Consider the following 17,874-nt stretch of genomic DNA (forward strand, 5'->3'; position numbering starts at 1 on the left):
AACTAATGAAACAAATCATAATCAGGTACTATCCAAAACAGGAATGACTATGGATTAAATTTCAAACCTTACCAGAACTTTTGATGATCCTACTTTCTCCTTAATTTCTCGAATGCATTCCATTTCTCTGTTCTGAACTGTGAAGGTACCACTGCATCCAGCAATGTCAAAAAGGAAGTTTTTCAGCATCAGTTTTCCATTCACTGTAAGACTAACTTCAGGATGGAACTGCGCTCCATACAGTTTTTTTGATTCATTTGCTATAGCTTGGTTGTTATTAAAAACAAAAAAATGTAACAGTTTTAGCTCTAAGAAACCATATTTTTTTTAAAAAAAAATCTTACGTAATACCTGTTTTTATCTTACTGAGAAAGAAGTAAAAATATTATTAAAGTAAGAATCTACTATATCTCCTTTTCCCAACCCGATACCCTCCTGACATAGTGAGACTTCATTTTCCAGAATTCCCAGCTGGTTTCTCAGTCTTAGGAAAACCGTGCCATAGTTTTAAATAATACAGACACGGTTTAGAAGGCAGCAAATGAGTCAAATAAAACAGTCTGATCAATTATTTTCTATAAAAATGACCCACTCATATTAAGTTTATTTCCTGAATATCTTATATGTTAAGACTTCTCAGGTCACAAGCCACTACTGGTACATTTTAGGTTTAGTGGTACAATACAAGTAACTTTGCTGGAGTTGACTTGAATTTATTTCAGCTGAGATGATGAATAAGCAAAAGTCATCACTTAGCAACTTCCAACATGCTAAATAATATTATTCATACTAAGAAAATATCTGAGAATAAAAGATTGTTACCATATGTAAAGTAAAATTTTTGGATGTAGTTCATTTTCTTAAAATATCTACATAGATGCTCCCTATATTGATGGTTCTGGCTAGCCCATATATGTGTGTTTCCCATGACTGCCGTATGCCAGAGGATATGGTTTAAAACTTTCTAATTGGGAGCAAACTATGGTTTATTAGTATACTTAGCAGATAGGTCATTCAGATTTAAATAGGCCACCATTTACATAGTTCAAAACTGTTACTAAGAAATCTCTTCCAGCTGGTGTTGGAGCATAGAAATCCAGTCTGCAGCACATACTTTGTGAGGTGCGAGCTATTAGTCCTTTCTCTCCTCCTATTTTACATGTACAGGAGGCCACAGCATGAGGTCACCCAGTGGTTCAGGTAAGGTATCACCCTGATTGATGCCATGGATTTTCTATCCCAGTGTCTGAAGGCTGGAGGCGAGGATGGGGCACAACAGCCTTTGGCTTAACCCAAGCACGATTGTGTGGCTTTGGGTGTTTGGACCTTCTATTGCTGGGAACCTTCTCTGATGGAATTGGATTGGATGTGTAAGCTTGGAGTCCTCCTGGATCCGCAGTTCCTAATTAAAGGGCAGGTGGCAGCTATGGCTAGGAGGGTCTTTGCACACCTTTGGATTATGCACCAGCTGTGCCATTCCAGAACAGGGAGGCCCTGCTCGTTGTCACTTGTGCCCTCATGATTACTACAACATGCTCTACATGGAACTGCTTATGAATAGCATTTGAAAGCTTCACCTGGGCAGAATGAGGCAGCTTTGGTAGTAAATGGCACTGTTTACTCAGCACATGTAACACCACTGCTCCATGACCAGTGTTGGTTACCAGTGCAATTCAAGGTGCTGGTCGTCACCGTTAAAAGTTCTTATCTTAGGACTGGGTTACTTGAGGGACCATCTTTCTCCAGTTGTTTAAAGCTTTGTCTGATCCAGTCAGGCAGGATGGGCTTTGGGTCTCATCAGCCAAGAATTGCCAGTTGACAATGCCTAGAAAGATGTGCCTTTTCTACTGTAATTTCTGTAACCTTACAGAATATCCTCTCTCTGGAGATTAGGATGGCCCCAACCCTGATGGCCTTTTGTAAGCCCTGAAGATTTGGATCCGTGCCTGGGGTCGCAAGTATGTGCAGGGACCAATTCCATGGTTGTGTTAGTATCTGGGTTGTTTCTCTTCCGCTTGTCTTTTGATTTTTATAATGTTTGTTTGTGTTTGTATTCTATTTTAATTCTTTCACTACCCAGAGTTACTCACTGAGATAGCAATTGTATAAATTGGATAAATAAATCTTTTGGCTTTTGCCATGTTTATTCAAGTAATAGGACATCCCACACACACATACTGTACATTTTTGTGAAAAATGTTAATATCTTATCTGCCAAGACTTGGAACCATTTTCTTGGAAATGAACTACAAATTAAATCTACATACACTACAAATTAAAGTTAGACCTTTAGGATTTTTTAAGTTTTAAAATTTTCTTGCACTAGTTGTAAATCACTGAAAATATGTTTTATAAACCAAAATCCTATTCGTGCTAGCACTGAAATATAACCAAAATCTACTGAAAATTGATAATGTGGAAAATATGATACCTGCTACAACATTTCCAGATTGAGCAACAACTTTGAATCCATCTGCTACTTTATCTACGCTGTCTCCATGGGTAAGGAGCACAACTTCTTCTTTCTGAAGTCCCCTAAAGTGAAAAAGGATCACGAAATAAAGTCTAATATCTTTAAAAGACATCAAGTTAAAATAATCAACATCAACAAATTTTCCACAGCATTAATGACTATTTTCCAGGTTTGAAACTGACCATTAAACACAGCTGTGTGATTTGTAAAATATCCAATTTAACTTTATAATTCATTACCAAAGGTTTTTCATACCTGAATAATGAACAAGAGTTATCTAACGTAATGCTGAAGACACCATCTTCTCTGACATCTTTTTTGTGCACTGTACCACCAAACACCTTATTCATCATCTGTCAAAAACAGAAAAGTAAGTTACCAGTATAGTAATAAGTTACAACATTTCAGCTACTGTTGGCTACCTTTCCCTTTGCTTAGTTTTTTTTTTAACCAAGAATCAGACAACTTGCTCAGGATATCAGAACTGCTTATTGCTTATCAGTGTAAGTAATTTATATATTTATAACTGTAATAATTACAACGAGTTTAGTAATTCCACTAGTTTTCAACGGACCACGGACTGGAACTGGTGCGCAGACCTGGGGTTGGGGACCCCTGCTTTACAGCAATAGAGAAGCTACTTGACCTTCCTCTAAGCTTAAATATTCCTAATTCTTTAAATGCTGCAGAATACAAAAGGTATAAGGAAACCTAACTCAGGCATCATCTACCATTGCTATGCTCTGCTGTCACCTTCCTACAGACATATAACTTGCAAGTAAATTCTGAACAGTACAAGAGCTATTTAAATAATAAATATTTGCTTCCACTTCTTCCAGAATTGACTTCATAAATCATCTTGATGTTATCTTTAGTCATTCCCAAGATGTCTGAAAACACCAGTTTAGCTAATTCTGTAAAAACCAGGAGTATATCCAGTCATTTTTCAGCTTATAACCTTAAGCACTATAGTACATCTCACTCAGCTCAGAATTATTCATCTTCAGTAAGAATATTTGCCTATGGAAAACATAGCTGTTACAGTAGATATTTAGTTCCTACATAAAGCATATGTTTTCTGTGTGAAATAGCAATCATGTAATTCATCTGAGGTTTAATATTTCCTCATTTCTTTGTGAGACTTTAAGAATGCTTATGAATCTATATAACTAAAAATGGGTTTCAAACCCATAATAAATGATGTAGATACATATCTGTACTGGGCTCTTTGAACTGCAATGCCACATTTCAAGAGCCAATCTTTTTAGTAATGTCCAGGGCTTTTTTTTCTCATAGAACGCTCAGAACAGAGTTCTGGCACCTTTTTTTGATTTGATTTTTTCAGTTTTTGCACAGGCTGTGCTACTCCCTCTATTGGCTTTCGAAAGCCAATAGGAATTGCTGCTGAGCATGCCAAAAAACCCGGCCGGCAAACGTTGCACATGTAAGTTGTCTGCAATGAAGGCAAGTTGGCAGGAACTTTGCACCCCTCCCTCCTGCCCAACTACACCATCTCCTAGTTGTAAGTAAGAGAGGACCAGGAGTGGGAGGTGGGGAGCAGCACTTAATTCTGCCCTGCCGAAAAAGCAGAGTCCATATGCACTCCTGCCTCGTGCTCACCCGTGTCAGCCAGGCACTGAAGCACAGAAAACATGTGCGCGCCTGCCTCGTGCTCACCACAAGTCAGAAGGAGAAAACACAGTGGCAAAGAAATCCCCTGCTCAAATAACTCGCATTTGTCAAGTCCACCCTGCCCTCTGCCAGAGCCTTGGCCCAATGGGGAGGCAAGACCTGGCGGACATGATTTCCCTTTCCACCTCTTTTTAACGGTAGTCCTGAAGATACCTGGAGGAGACAGGAATGGCAGCACCATGGTGCTGTGGGAACCACAGGGCCTGCTCTACATGGCGGAGCTGCACGGGCAGGCGGAGGGGCAGAGGCAGCGCTGGCGGGATGGCTGAGGGCGCTGGGCGCAGAAGTGGCATGCATGGGGCACGGTGGGCAGCTGACATTCCATGGGCCGGGCCAGCTGGTGGCCTACCCAGTGCTGGACTTGCACCGCCGCCTCACCCTGTGCACCTACATGGCCACCCTGGAGTGCCTGGCCTGCAACGCCTGCTGCTGCCTCGGCCTGCCTGCCACCCGCACCCTCCTGCCGCTCCCCCCACTGGTGTCTGGCTCGGCAATGGCAATCTCTGCACCATTGGTGTGCATTGTGGCTGGTGCTGTGGGAGCCGTGGGGCCTGCTCTACATGGCAGGGCTGCGCGGGGCAGGCGAACGCTGGCGGGGCGGGGTAGCTGCAGGTGCTGGGCAAAGAGATGGTCTACGTGGGGCATGGTGGGCAGCTGACCTTACACAGGCCGGACCAGCTGGTGGCCTACCCGGTGCTGGACCTGCGCCGCCTTCTCGCCCTGCGCGCCTACGTGGCTACCCTGGAGCGCCTGGCCTGCAACACCTGCCACCGCTTTGGCCTGCCCGCTGCCCTTGCCATCCTGCCACCCCGCACTGGCATCTGGCTCAGTGACTGCAAGCTCTGCACCATCAGTGTGCATTGTGGGAGACACATCACCTCAGATGGATTGGCCCTGAACTGTTGCACTGACTTAACCTGGTTTGATCACATCATCCGGTATGGCCTGGAGGGGCTAGGGATCACCTCCCTCAGCCAGGAACTGTGTCTCATGGCTACTATTTTAATGGTTATCTGGATTCTTGCAGATTTTGTACATCTATATGAAGTGGTAATCTTAAGCATTTTTTTCATAAATTACTTAAGGATATGCAACTATATTTTCTCATATTTATCTAATGTTACTTTTGCATCTACTTTTTTCAATCCATTTTCTTTCTGTCATTAATTCCCCAAGAATAAGAAATGTAAATTGTAAGCTCCTCATAGCACAGTTCTATATCATTGTTAAAATATACTGGGCAATTATGGCCATATTCATTCATATTCATAAATAGATTGAATTGTAACACTTTCCCCCTCACCTAAGCCTGTTCTCGTGTGTATAATTTGAACATAGCCAGGCCATTTTTTATCAGCAGTTGTAAAGAAACAGAAACAAAATGTTTAACTTATGTATTAATAACAATTTCTTTGCAATTCATTATCTTGTCAGTAACGTGACTCCATCAATTAAACACATATATGTTGAAGGCAGCATATGCACTTGTATTAGACATTTATTATCTCCCACTGCTAGTTCTTCCAAAAGGAACTCAATATGTCATACTATATATGTAAAAGTTGTTTCCTCTATTAAAGTGCAACACATCATTTTCCAAGTAGACAAAAAAAATATATTCCATCTTTACTATACCCACCAGTATATAAAAATGGGGGAGCTATCCCACAATTTTTCACCCCTATGGCAGCCTACGATGCTGTCTTCATGATAAATTTGATAAAAGAGAACTTAGTGTTCTAAGTTCAACATGAACTAAGTCTGATGAAAATTATTTTGGCAGGGATGAATTAATAGCATGCATTTTGGATTATAGGAGCATCTCATTCACTTGAACCAATGTGATCATATCTTTAAAATGGTATGTACAAGCCATCAATAATGTGGCTAATATAGGTAGGTCTGGCTTATGAGCTGTTTGTATTTAAGGAGATGCTCACAACAAATTCTAGTTTATTTGGTGAATGCCTGAAAGATGCATTACTTCATCTAAGCCAAAAACAGATGAAAAAACTAGACAATTATGAATTAAACCTGGCTCAAATCTCAAAAGATTCGCTGGACGAGAATTGGACAAAACTTTGGAATTTACTATGAACATTTGCCTTAAATACAATAAATTAAATTTATGTTAAGAATTGAATATATAATTTTTTAATTATATAAATATATAAGTAAAATTATATAAATAAAAGATTAACAAGATGAGAGTTCCGGCACCTTTTTTTTAAAATAGAAAAAAAGCACTGGTAATATCTGTTACAAAGCAACAGCAATATAAGATATTACCATTGTGGTTTTTTTATTATTCCGTCCATAGTCAAAGATTATCTGTTCTACTTGGGCTTCCTATAGGCTAGTATTTTTATCTTGGCTTGTAGACTCCACAAACAGATTTCTTTTTGCGCATCTCAATATGACAATGGCAGTCAGCAATTTAAAAGCTTGCTTTATTATTATTTCGCACTACACTGTGTTTGATCTTGCATGAAACCTTGCTATTTGAGGGAGTTCTATTTTGACATGGCATTTATTACGCTTGACTGTTTCTGTATTGTTACAACACATTTTAAGCAGTGGTATTTCCTTTTGCTGAGATGAATAGAATCAGCAGGCAGGCTACCAGCTTGCTCAGATTCAGTTCTGGGGTTGGTAGGATTTGGAGGAGTTTTGCACCAATGAAGAATACTTTTCATTTCCTAGAACAAACCTGCTTAGGTATTTATGAAAACCACCTTCTGTTTTCCTCAAATCTATCAAGATTGTTCAGGGCTAATAACGCAAATAATGTTTCTATGTTAGGTTCTCTTGGCCTCTCTTTTTAGTCTCACTGAAACAAGATATTTTCCCCACTTAACTTGTGTTCACTCTGGCTACTTTGCAGGTCAGAATATTTACTTTCACATGTTTGTTATTTCTTTTTAGTTTATATTTATTGAGAATTTTACATAAAGTAAAAGACAAATCCAAAGAACAAAGGTGTAGCAAAAGAAAAGCTAACATTATGAAAAATGACTTCTAACCTTTTAACAGATTTTGACAAACAAATCATCTCCCATCCCTCTTATCTTTTCCAGAAACCCCTTCAACCCCATATTAAATTCTCAACTTTTTCAATCATTGAATCCATAATATCATTCATTTTATTTATTTTTCTTCTTTAAGCAAAAAGTCCATAAAAGGTTTTCAGTTTTTAAAAAAGCATGTTTTCTTTCCAACCAAATAGGTCAGTTTTAACACTTCCATTAATTCTGAGTTTTATAATCCATTCCTCCATTGTGAGAATTTCAATACTCTTACATTCTGTTCCATTCATCCATTCACATAAATATTTCCAGTTCCAATCCTTAAGTTCAACATGTGTTCTAACTTATACATAAACTTTATTTTTTCTCTTTTCATTGATGAATGTTGAACCTCAGCTTTCTTAAAAAATAGTTTGTGTCTTAGTGCTTAATACTGTTCTACTTAGACATTATCAGCTGTTTTCCAACATTTCTAAAATCTACGTATTTTTACTTTCGGAAATCCTTATTCACACCCTCATTCTATGCCTATTACAATATTTCTGATTACCACTTTGGCTCTCTCCACTTATACATTATCTCTATTTTCAAAATTTCTAAGGTGATTTTTAACAGACTCTGATTATACTCTTTTTTGCTTTCCTCTTTGCTCAATTCCTGTGTTGTCTCAAATTAAATCTAACTGCTTCTGATTTGCACATTCTTTTAGAGTCTTTATCCGTGTCTTCATTTTCTTTCTTTCCAGAGGAAATTGTTTATTTACAACCACTCATTTAAAGTTTGAAATTGCATTTATGAGCATTACAGTGCCCCTGAGGTCACCTGATTGCCATTTGGGCTCTTGGTAACCAGCATATATTTACACCTATTGCAGCATCCTGGGGTCACATGATCATTATTTGCAACCTTCCCAGCCAGCAACTGACAAGAAAAGTCAATTTGGGGGGGAGGCTGGATTTGCTTAATGACTGCCTGATTTGTTTAGTGACCATGACAAAAATGATCATAAAATTGGGCATGACTCACTTAATTGCATTGCTTAGCGACAGAAGCTCCGGTACATGAAGGACTAACTGTATATTCTTCTTGTCTCGCTACTGATCAAATAGTGTTTTTAAAATTCAGTTTCCATTGTTTCCTTGTGCTACATCTTCTCTACTCATGTTCCCATACACAGAAATCTCTTAGCAAATGACTACTTTGTGTTCAACTAATAAATTATAAAAAACACTTCTTTTATCTTTTGTATTTCAGAGCTGGTAATACATTAGGCAGATTAATTTCTCATAAGCCAATACTATCTCCTTTATTTGTTTTTATTCTAGTTGATCCCAACTAGTTCAAATGTTTAACTGATCCCAGCTAGTACAAATTTTCTTTCCAGACCACCTCTGTTTTTTAACCTATGTCATTGGATCACTTGTTTCATTGACAGGATCTTGTCAATTTTAAATTCTTCTATAAATAATACTAGAGAAGAAGGATTACTCTGAGAAAACATCTCTCTGTGGTAGAGGGAGTTGCAAAAACATTTGGATATGCAAACTGTACCACCATCATAATCCTTAATTAATGTGTTGAAATGCTACAAATAATATCCAGGCTACAATGATATACCACTCATTTATTAGAAAGTCCAAACCATAGCAATCCCATTTTAAAAAATGATGCCTGTTTTATTATTCTCCATAGTGATGGCCTCAAAAAGCTCATGAATCAGTTCCCAGCAGGCTTTTGCACATGAAGAACAACAGATTGGCCTGCAAAACTTCCGTGCAGATTGCATTAGGGACTTTGCGATTAGTGACAAGCAGAAACAAGACACGTTCTTCTTTTAAAAGCTCATTTTAGTCTACTTCTAAATAATGTCCTCATATATTGCACAAGTACCAATTAGAATAGTTATTTGGCACTAGCCAAACAAAAACCAAAAGCAAACTCATAGAGTCATAAATATTTGTAGAAATGTTAAGTAGCACCTGCATGCCATAGCAGATTCCAAGGACTGGTTTGCCTATTGTAAAAATTGCAGGGTCAAACCAGGGAGCATCTTCTGCATAAACAGAATTTGGTCCTCCAGAGATGATGATGGCTCTATAAAAGAAGGAAACAATTTATAAAAACAAAGATATTGAAATATTTTAATTTAACATATATCATTCTAAATCTGCACAAAACTTTGATAAAGGCAATACTGCATGTATATAAGATATCTTATGTATGTTTAAAAAAGCAAACTATTTCATATTTAAATGTGAAATTTTTCTTTTAAGCTTGTTTCAGCATTCAATAAAATCTTAAGTTTCTAGAGCTGAGGGTTTTTTTTTCAGCCACACAAGAAAAATTCATTCTCACCAATACTCATTAACACTATATAGCAGAACTAATAAAAATCAGTGTCAATAATATGAACCATCTCATCTTCCCTGAAAATACAAAAGTCAAACAATATTTGTATTAAAAATCATTAGCTTCTTCATTAAACCAAATATAATTGAATATCATTACCTTTCTCTATTGTTATGGTTCTGCTAAAGCCCATTACTTCCCAACAGCTTCTCCTAAGAAAACACTGCAAGACAATTGGCTAACAAAAAGTATTTTGAGAGAATCAACAGTATATTATAGTGCACTTGAACTGTGCAAAGGTCTTCTCTATGGCTGCCTTGGAACCAGTGACCCTCTTCTGGATAATTTCTGAAATCCAATCCTAAATTGTATTCACAACTGCTGAAAATCAAAATGAGGATATGATGGATTTTCAAAAAGACTTCAATAATATAAAAAGAAATAAAGGAATCATAGGTTTGACTGTGAAAACCAAATCATAAAAAACTTTCCATTAGCTTAATAAACTTTTAAAATTTAAAGTACTTGTCCTGTCAGAAACGAGGAGAAAGATAATTCCAATATTATATTTCAGTGTTGGAACATATGTTGCAATTGTGAATGAATTTTCTGTAGGACATTTTCACTTGTAGAACAATAGATATGAGAACATTTCCTGGCATTATTTTATTTTGGATCCAGGTAAAGTTTAGTAGGATAGATAGGGTAATATCAATACAATTAAATAAATAATGATTTCAGAAATCTCAAATTTCTTTCAGCTGGCTTTTACTTTTTCCACATTTATAAATCTATGCTTTGTACACTGCTGATAGCATTCCACGAATTGGCAAGCACCCAGCAATGATTCTGAAAACTCCTCACATTATGTTCTCCAATCTATCAACACACCCACATCAGAAAGGTTTGGCTCCTTTAAACATAATAACAGAATTATTTTCAAGCTACACAGTTTAGAGAAGAGAGACTATTGGGATGACTTTATAGCTATGGTCAGCACACCGCATTACTTTAATATAGTCATTAACCACAGTTTACATTTAACTTCCAGTCAGTGTTACAGCTAGTCCTTTGCTTAGTGACTTTTCAAAGTGATGATGGATCCCCTCAAAAGATACTTAGAACCCAGTTCCTGAGTTCCAGTGGCAACATGCATACCACACACACAAACACACACAGAGTGATCAGAAGATTACATTTCAGATGCTTGGCAACTGGCCCACTTTTATGGCCGATTGCATATCATATGATATTTTTTGCTAGTTTCTGGTGTTTTCCAGGCAAAAACCAGTCATGGCAATGAACTGATTGCAGTATTTGCTTTATGACTGTAGTATTCCCTTTATGAGCACAGCATTTGCTTTATGATTGCTGCAAAAAAGGTCATAAAATCAGATTGGTCACGTGGGTGCCTTGACTTAAGACTGTCTTGACTTATGATGGAAATTCCAGGCTCTACTAGACTCAAAAGTCGAGGACTATATTATACTAAAGTTGCTTTTCCATCAAACATAACCAAATCATGATTATACTCAGTGACTAATGGAACTAAAAAGCAACATAAATATTCCATTAGGAGAGCAAGTATGCATCTATGCAGAAAGTATTATTTTCCTTTTATATAATACTGCTTCCAAAACAAAGAAACAAAATATCCCCACATATATTTGCCAACACTGAACTCTTTATCAGTTAAAAACAAATTTGAACCAATGTAGGGATAACAATAGCCCTCTTCAAGTATTTTATAAAATTTGAGACAAACTACCGTACCTGCATTTGGGGGCAGGCAAAGAATTGTTCCTCAAATAGACATCCCTGAATTCAATAAAACTGGGCTAGAACAACTTTTGTATCCTTGGAGGCTCTTCAGATAATTGAGGACCCTCAAAAAACAATTACCCTGAGAGCCTCTGTAGACAGAGCCCTCCATTATTGTCAGTCAATCTGTCTATGTGAAGAATGATGTAAGAAATCTGGGCTGGCCTACTGATCCTTGTTTTCTTTGACTGTGGGCAATTTGCTCCATTTTATGTAACCCTGAAGGCTTATGTTGTCATGGCAAGCCTATTTCTGGCCATGCTAAAGCAACACTTACTTGCCAATGTTTGCTCCTGCTAAGATTACAGGAAGCTACATGTTCAAAGCAACCATTCAGAGAAAACCTCAAGTGGAAACTTCATGAACCATTTTATACTTTACCAAAGTATATACTGTATGTATATACTGTATGTATATACTGTATGTATGCCTTACCATTCAAAGGGAAGAGCCTTCCCGTTCAATAGAAATTTTACTTTGACTACAGAGACCAACTTTTAGAGGACAGTGCCATGAACAGCACTTAGAAAAAAATAAATGTTATATTTTGCTCCTATTTCATTTATAGCTCTCTGCTGCAAGTCCAGCTTTTGTCTTGTAATAGGCAATCTGTGCCCCATTGGGTCAGTTCCTTACCTAGAAACAGAATGACCAAGAGTGGTCAAAAAAGTAGTGGGAGTAGGAATGACTTCAGACTTCCCCATTGAGTATTTTTGTGGGAATCTGGCAGGGAACACCAGAAACCAACCAACCTACCTACCTACCTTCTTTTCTCCCTGTCCTCTCCTCTTTTTTCTCTTTTCCTTTCCTTTCCCTTCTCTTCTGTGAGATTGGCTGTGAAACTGTCATTGAAAATGAACGTCATGTGAGTGTAGCAGCAGATAGTAGACTGAAGCAGCCACACCTTGCCAAAATTTCATTCCCTCAGGAGTCATTGGACCTGGAGTTTGGATATGTTCTGTAAGTCAGGCCACATGAGATTATGGGATACCTTGGTTCAAAAATTGTTGCCATCACTGCTGTCATGCCTCTAGCCACCAAGCAGCTGACTGACTCACCAGTTATTCTTTTGTGATCCACAATTATTTTTAATGCAGCAAATGTCCTTTCCTATCTAAGAGCTGTGCTGGCTTAATCTAGATCAATGCTGTGCATTGTGCAGGATAATTATCCCAACCATAAGAGGTGGCAATCCAGCCACTTCCTAAAAAACTCCATAGATGAAGAACCCACAGTTGCCATAAGTAGATTATCTACTGCTGTATAGATCTTATCATCAGGAACTTTAATTTAATTTAATTTAATTTAATTTAATTTATATACCGCCCTTTCCCGAAGGACTCAGGGCGGTTTACAGGGTATTTAAAATCAAACAGTACAAAATACAAAAGTTAAAAAACAATTAAAAAAAGATTAAATTATCCCTTAACTAAAAACCTCAGTTAAAAATTCTCAGCCTGGGCCAGAGAGCTCAAAGAGCCAGGTCTTCAGGTCCCGGCAGAATGAACGAAGGTCAGGGGTGGTCCTAAGCTCCACGGGCAGCTGGTTCCAGAGGGCAGGCGCACCCACAGAGAAGGCCCTCCCCCTGGGTGTTATCCGCCGGCAATCTTTTTATCAAATTCTCTTTATATTTAAATGAAATCTAGATAGCTAACACTTATTATTTCTGTTTTTAGTTCCTCAGGTCATGGGGGGAAAAACCTTCCTTATAGCTCCCTTTTGTATAACTGAGAAATTCAGGAACGAATAGAAGCTCAATGAATGCTAGTTTGACACAATGGTGAATGGTAAAGGTGTAAGAAGTATTTTGAGAAGCAATACAAAGAATGAATAATTGCAAGGGAGAGGAAAAATAAAAAACTCAGAAAGCTATATTTGGATGCAGCTCAAGAGATCTTAAGAACTTTTGACTTTTCCCATATGGTGGAAACAAGGATAGTTTATAAGGGTAGAAAATATGAACTATAGTGAAAGATATTGGTGCAACTTAGTTTTAGCTCTCATTTTCATCTTTTATTACTTCAGTTCCATTCGTTTATTATTTCTTACTCCTTTTCAATACTCCACATAATGTTGCTTATCCAGTAGAGAATGGTAAGATGGGTAAGTTTGTATGTATTCATAATGTTAAAACAAAATTTTATAAAATATTTCATTTGATAGAATTCAACTGATTTTAGCACGTTGATGATACTCAACTTGATCACTTAGCTCCACACCATCTCTGCTTCTCATGTAATGTTTTCAGATACTACTTAATAGAATATACACAAAGCCTTGGAAATGAAAAGGACCAAAAACCATGAACCCTGTCACTAGTTGACCCCCCAATTACATCTTGAATTTGCCATCTATCTAGTACATTAAACTTTTAAAGGCCTACAGGACCGAGAGTCTTGTAAGCAAATTATGGGGCTTTTCATTTCGGAATGACATTTTAGGAGTTAACTATTAACCATCCTGTTTCTTTTAGGCTGGTATTTGAATGTCCTCTTTTTCATCCCTTTTTAAAGAAGTAATCATCCAGATTAGTCAAATGTCACTGCCAACTTCCCTTGACAAGAGAATGCTGAACTAGACAAGCCTTTAGTTTGATCCAGCACAGTTTCATATAGCCTGGGATAAATACCACATATATTTTCTCAAATATGAGAATCAGGAGTTCATTGCCTGAAGTGATAAGAGCAACATGTGATTCCATGAAATCTTTGCTGCACTCCCAAAATCCTTTCTAAAGTTTGCCAATAATTTCAGTGTGATGCAATAGGAAATAGATAAATGTATGGGACTAATTAATGTAATTTACATTTTTCATTTAAATGGAATTAGACCAGAGCTGGGCATTTTATGGCCCCCAGGCCACATCCAGGCCTTTGGCTATCCCTGTCCTGCCCACATGAGATCAATTGGAAGTTATAAAATGAAATGTAAATAAGCGCTCTGGGAGGAAGAAGCCGAAGCCGAGTGCACTCCGAGTGAGTGAAAGAACTTTTCTGCCACTGTGGCAGAAGAATGATGGCTGGGCTGAGGCGAGGTGAGGCTCCGTGTTCCCTCTTCCCTCAACGCGTGGGCACTAGTGGCAGATTTAAGTTTAATCTATTGATCTGGCCTTCCACAACAGTTCCAATTTTTCATGGCTGCTTAGGGAAAATTAATCTTTCACCCCAGAATTAGATAGTTTCCTGTTTGATAAGGATCTGAGTATTTATCTGTTCTAGTCTTACTCACTTTCATAGAGTTTAGGTTGCAGCATACTATTTAAAAGCTGAAGCATGGTCTTCTTCAGATTGTTTGGCCTTTTACAGTTGAAGGATACAAGCTTTAACTTTCTGGACTCACAAATGAAACATAACTGTTAATGAAGCATACATATAACTAATATAACGACCAATCTCACCGAAATCCTTGTTCTTTAATTGCAAAGGCAGGTGTTTCCAAAGGAAAAATCTCTGATTGGACAAACAGTTCTCTGACCCGGCGATCTATAACTTTTCCATACTGAGCTCCAGCATCGAGTATTACGACAGCTCCTTCATAGCGGCACACCCCATCCTTGAGATCTTCTCCAGCATTCTCCAACTATGAATAGGATTTATAAGAGTCTTATTGGGACAAGTACATAAGCATGTCTTTTCAAAACAGCAATAGCTGTTAAGTTAAACTATTAGATGTTTATTACAAGGTTACTTGTATCCTATTGGTATGAGAAGAACATACATTAAATACTAAATTAAAAGAAAGCTTGGCATTACACTAAAGAATAAAACATGATTGGGTTCATCATTCAACAAGCATATCATACTACAGTTTAATGTGAAATTATGAACTAAGTCATAAAGAATTTAACCATAACACTTTCTACTAGGTTTCATACATCTTGCTAAGATTTTTGTTAACCATATTTCATTCAATAAAGTAGTGTTCTATAGTTAAACATGATTAAAACCTAAGTTCATATATCATACCAGGCCATATTTTAATCATGACGTTCATTAAATCATAATAGCATTCTTTGTTTTGAATAAACACATGACTTAGCATGATGCATAAATCCTCACCTGTGGATGTATATCATATTAAGTCATGTTTTAATCATAATTTTTAAATAAGCCACTGTGTTCTGGTTTAAAATAAGTCATAAGCCATGGTTTTTAAGATGAACTGACTAAGGTAATGGATCAGGGCTTAGGAAATAACCTAAAGATAACTCACAAATTATCACCAGCAAAATACAGGTTTTGCTAACAAACGTTCTGACTTTGTGCATAACAAAAAGCAGACAACTTGAGTTGGCTATGACTGAGCTTATACTGTGTCATAGAAAGCTAATGGGAGAGAAAGAAATGCCCAGAAGTTGGTTTGTATTGTGTTCACATACCTGTACAATATATAGTTAAGTAACCAGTGTATATTTTCATAATTTCTATATAAAGTATAAAATGACATTAAGTTTCAAGAACTTTGTTTTAAAATTCTTCTCTGCCCTCCTCCGAAATCTAAGATAGAATATAAATGCTGGTATATCTTCTCAATGTATTATTTTTCAATGTGATTTAATAAAACAGTATCTTATTTATTCTTCAATAATAATTGCATTTTTAAAAAAAGGTACTGCCACAATTTCTATAACATACATTAAATTTTTCCCCTAGACAAAAGGTAAACTTCAATTAAATGTTTGCTGTTAGACTTTCTGTAAGTAAGTCATTGTTTGCGTTGATGAAAGAGATAGAGGCAGAGGGAGAAATAATGTATGCAGACCATACCCTGAACTATGGACTATGCAAACTTTTCCCAACCTGGATGCCTTTCTCAACAACTATGATCATTTATGAGAATTTTGGCAACTGAAGTCTCCAAATTATGCAATGGCATTCTTGAACACAAACGTATCACATTAGCCCCTATATCCCCTCCCATTCCAAAGCAGACATCAACTGAATGTCAGAATCAGACAGCTATAATCAACTGTGGGGGAATGAGAGAAATAATTATTACAGGCTGAAATACAGGATACAAAATGCCCTGGTCTTTAACCAGGGGTGTAAGGAGCTGTACACAATGGAACTAGAGAAATCATGAAATATGGATGGTTTGCTTACAGAATGGCTCTGCAATTTGCTTAATATGAATGTGAAGACTATATCTGTGCATGATGATTAGAAAATTATTTTATTGTTCTCCTTTAAAAAAGGGATGACAGCAAAAACTACAGAGTTAATGAAGTGTGCCTGGAAATAAATCTGTAGAATTCTGATTGAAAGTTTATTAGAATTTAAGAAACATACAAGTTATTAACTTTTAAATAATAGAATTGACAGTTGCTTGCTGAATATGGTGTGCTGTATGATAGAAGGAAAGCATGGGTGAGAAAAATAGAATATTTTTTCAACAGTTTAGTACAGAGCAAAGAATAAGACAAGGATATGTGATGCACATTAGGAATATAATGAATTTATGGAAAAATACAATAGCAACAAATGTTAGAGGGATTTTGTTTGTGGATATGAAAATACACACAAAACTACATTATCTGAATGATTTCAATTACTGTTAAAATAATATGGATCTGAAAATAAATATAATGAAGACCAAGATAGTTATGTTTGAGAAGAACTATAGATTATACATAAATTGTAAAATGAATGTAAACAGGTGAATTTAATCTATGTTAAAAATAGATTTAAAAAATCAAAATTTATCAATGCTGGTAGAGAGTGGATAGTGTATCATTTGATGCAAGGAATGAACATTTGTCAAACCAAGGGAAACAGCTGCTTGCAAAAGCATGCTTCTACCAACTTTGTTATATGAGTGACCATTAAGCATGTCACTTTGGGAATGGACACTTAAGGAAAGATAAGATCAAGAATGAATGGGCACCGGATGAATGTGGACAAAATAAAAAGTGAATGAACAGGATGAAACAAATACATTAAGGTAGCTTGGTCACATGCAGAAAACAGATAAAGAACAAATCACAAAGCTGTCATTTCCACTAAGTCTTTATTCCAAAGTTTTCCAAATCTGAAACACTTATTTTTCTCTCCATACATGCTTATCAAAGGTGCATGCATGTAGAACAGACACCATATTAGAAATCTGTCACCCATTTGAAATAGGATTCTACTATACTATTCATGTCAGACTGATCACCTGTTGATGCTAGATTGTTGTAATAGGGCTAAGATTACCGCATCCATCAAATATTAACGCAATCTTTTAATGTAAGAGTATACTAGGCTGCAAGACAAAAAATAACAGAAAGAATTTGATATAATAGTCCCCAAATACAGGTTATTACTTCCATTCAGTACATACATGATTACATATTAAAGTTAAAAAATAACTGTTTTATTGTATGCCACCAAAAGTCTCATTTGTGAGACGGACAGCTATACACATTTGTCAAATAAATAAATACATGTCTACAGGCATATAAGGTTTGTACTAGATAAGCACAAAATCAGATTTTTAGGAAAACAGTGAAGGGATTATTTTATTTCTCTAATT

At 36.7% G+C, this 17,874-nt stretch overlaps 1 protein-coding gene across 1 annotated transcript in view; it reads right to left on the minus strand.

The window, feature by feature from the left end:
• The window catches only part of GMPS (guanine monophosphate synthase), a 45,678-nt gene that overhangs the window by 18,096 nt on the left and 9,708 nt on the right, over nucleotides 1-17,874 (minus strand). Inside the window, exons 2-6 of the mRNA XM_083364985.1 lie at nucleotides 14,759-14,940; nucleotides 9,171-9,285; nucleotides 2,729-2,826; nucleotides 2,432-2,535; nucleotides 73-266 (exon numbers count right to left, since the gene is read on the minus strand). Of these exons, the coding sequence (XP_083221111.1) occupies nucleotides 73-266; nucleotides 2,432-2,535; nucleotides 2,729-2,826; nucleotides 9,171-9,285; nucleotides 14,759-14,940 (693 nt within the window). The remainder of the gene's footprint in view (nucleotides 1-72; nucleotides 267-2,431; nucleotides 2,536-2,728; nucleotides 2,827-9,170; nucleotides 9,286-14,758; nucleotides 14,941-17,874) is intronic.

Source organism: Vipera ursinii (assembly GCF_947247035.1).
Source record: "Vipera ursinii genome assembly, chromosome: 5".
Taxonomy (NCBI): domain Eukaryota; kingdom Metazoa; phylum Chordata; class Lepidosauria; order Squamata; family Viperidae; genus Vipera; species Vipera ursinii.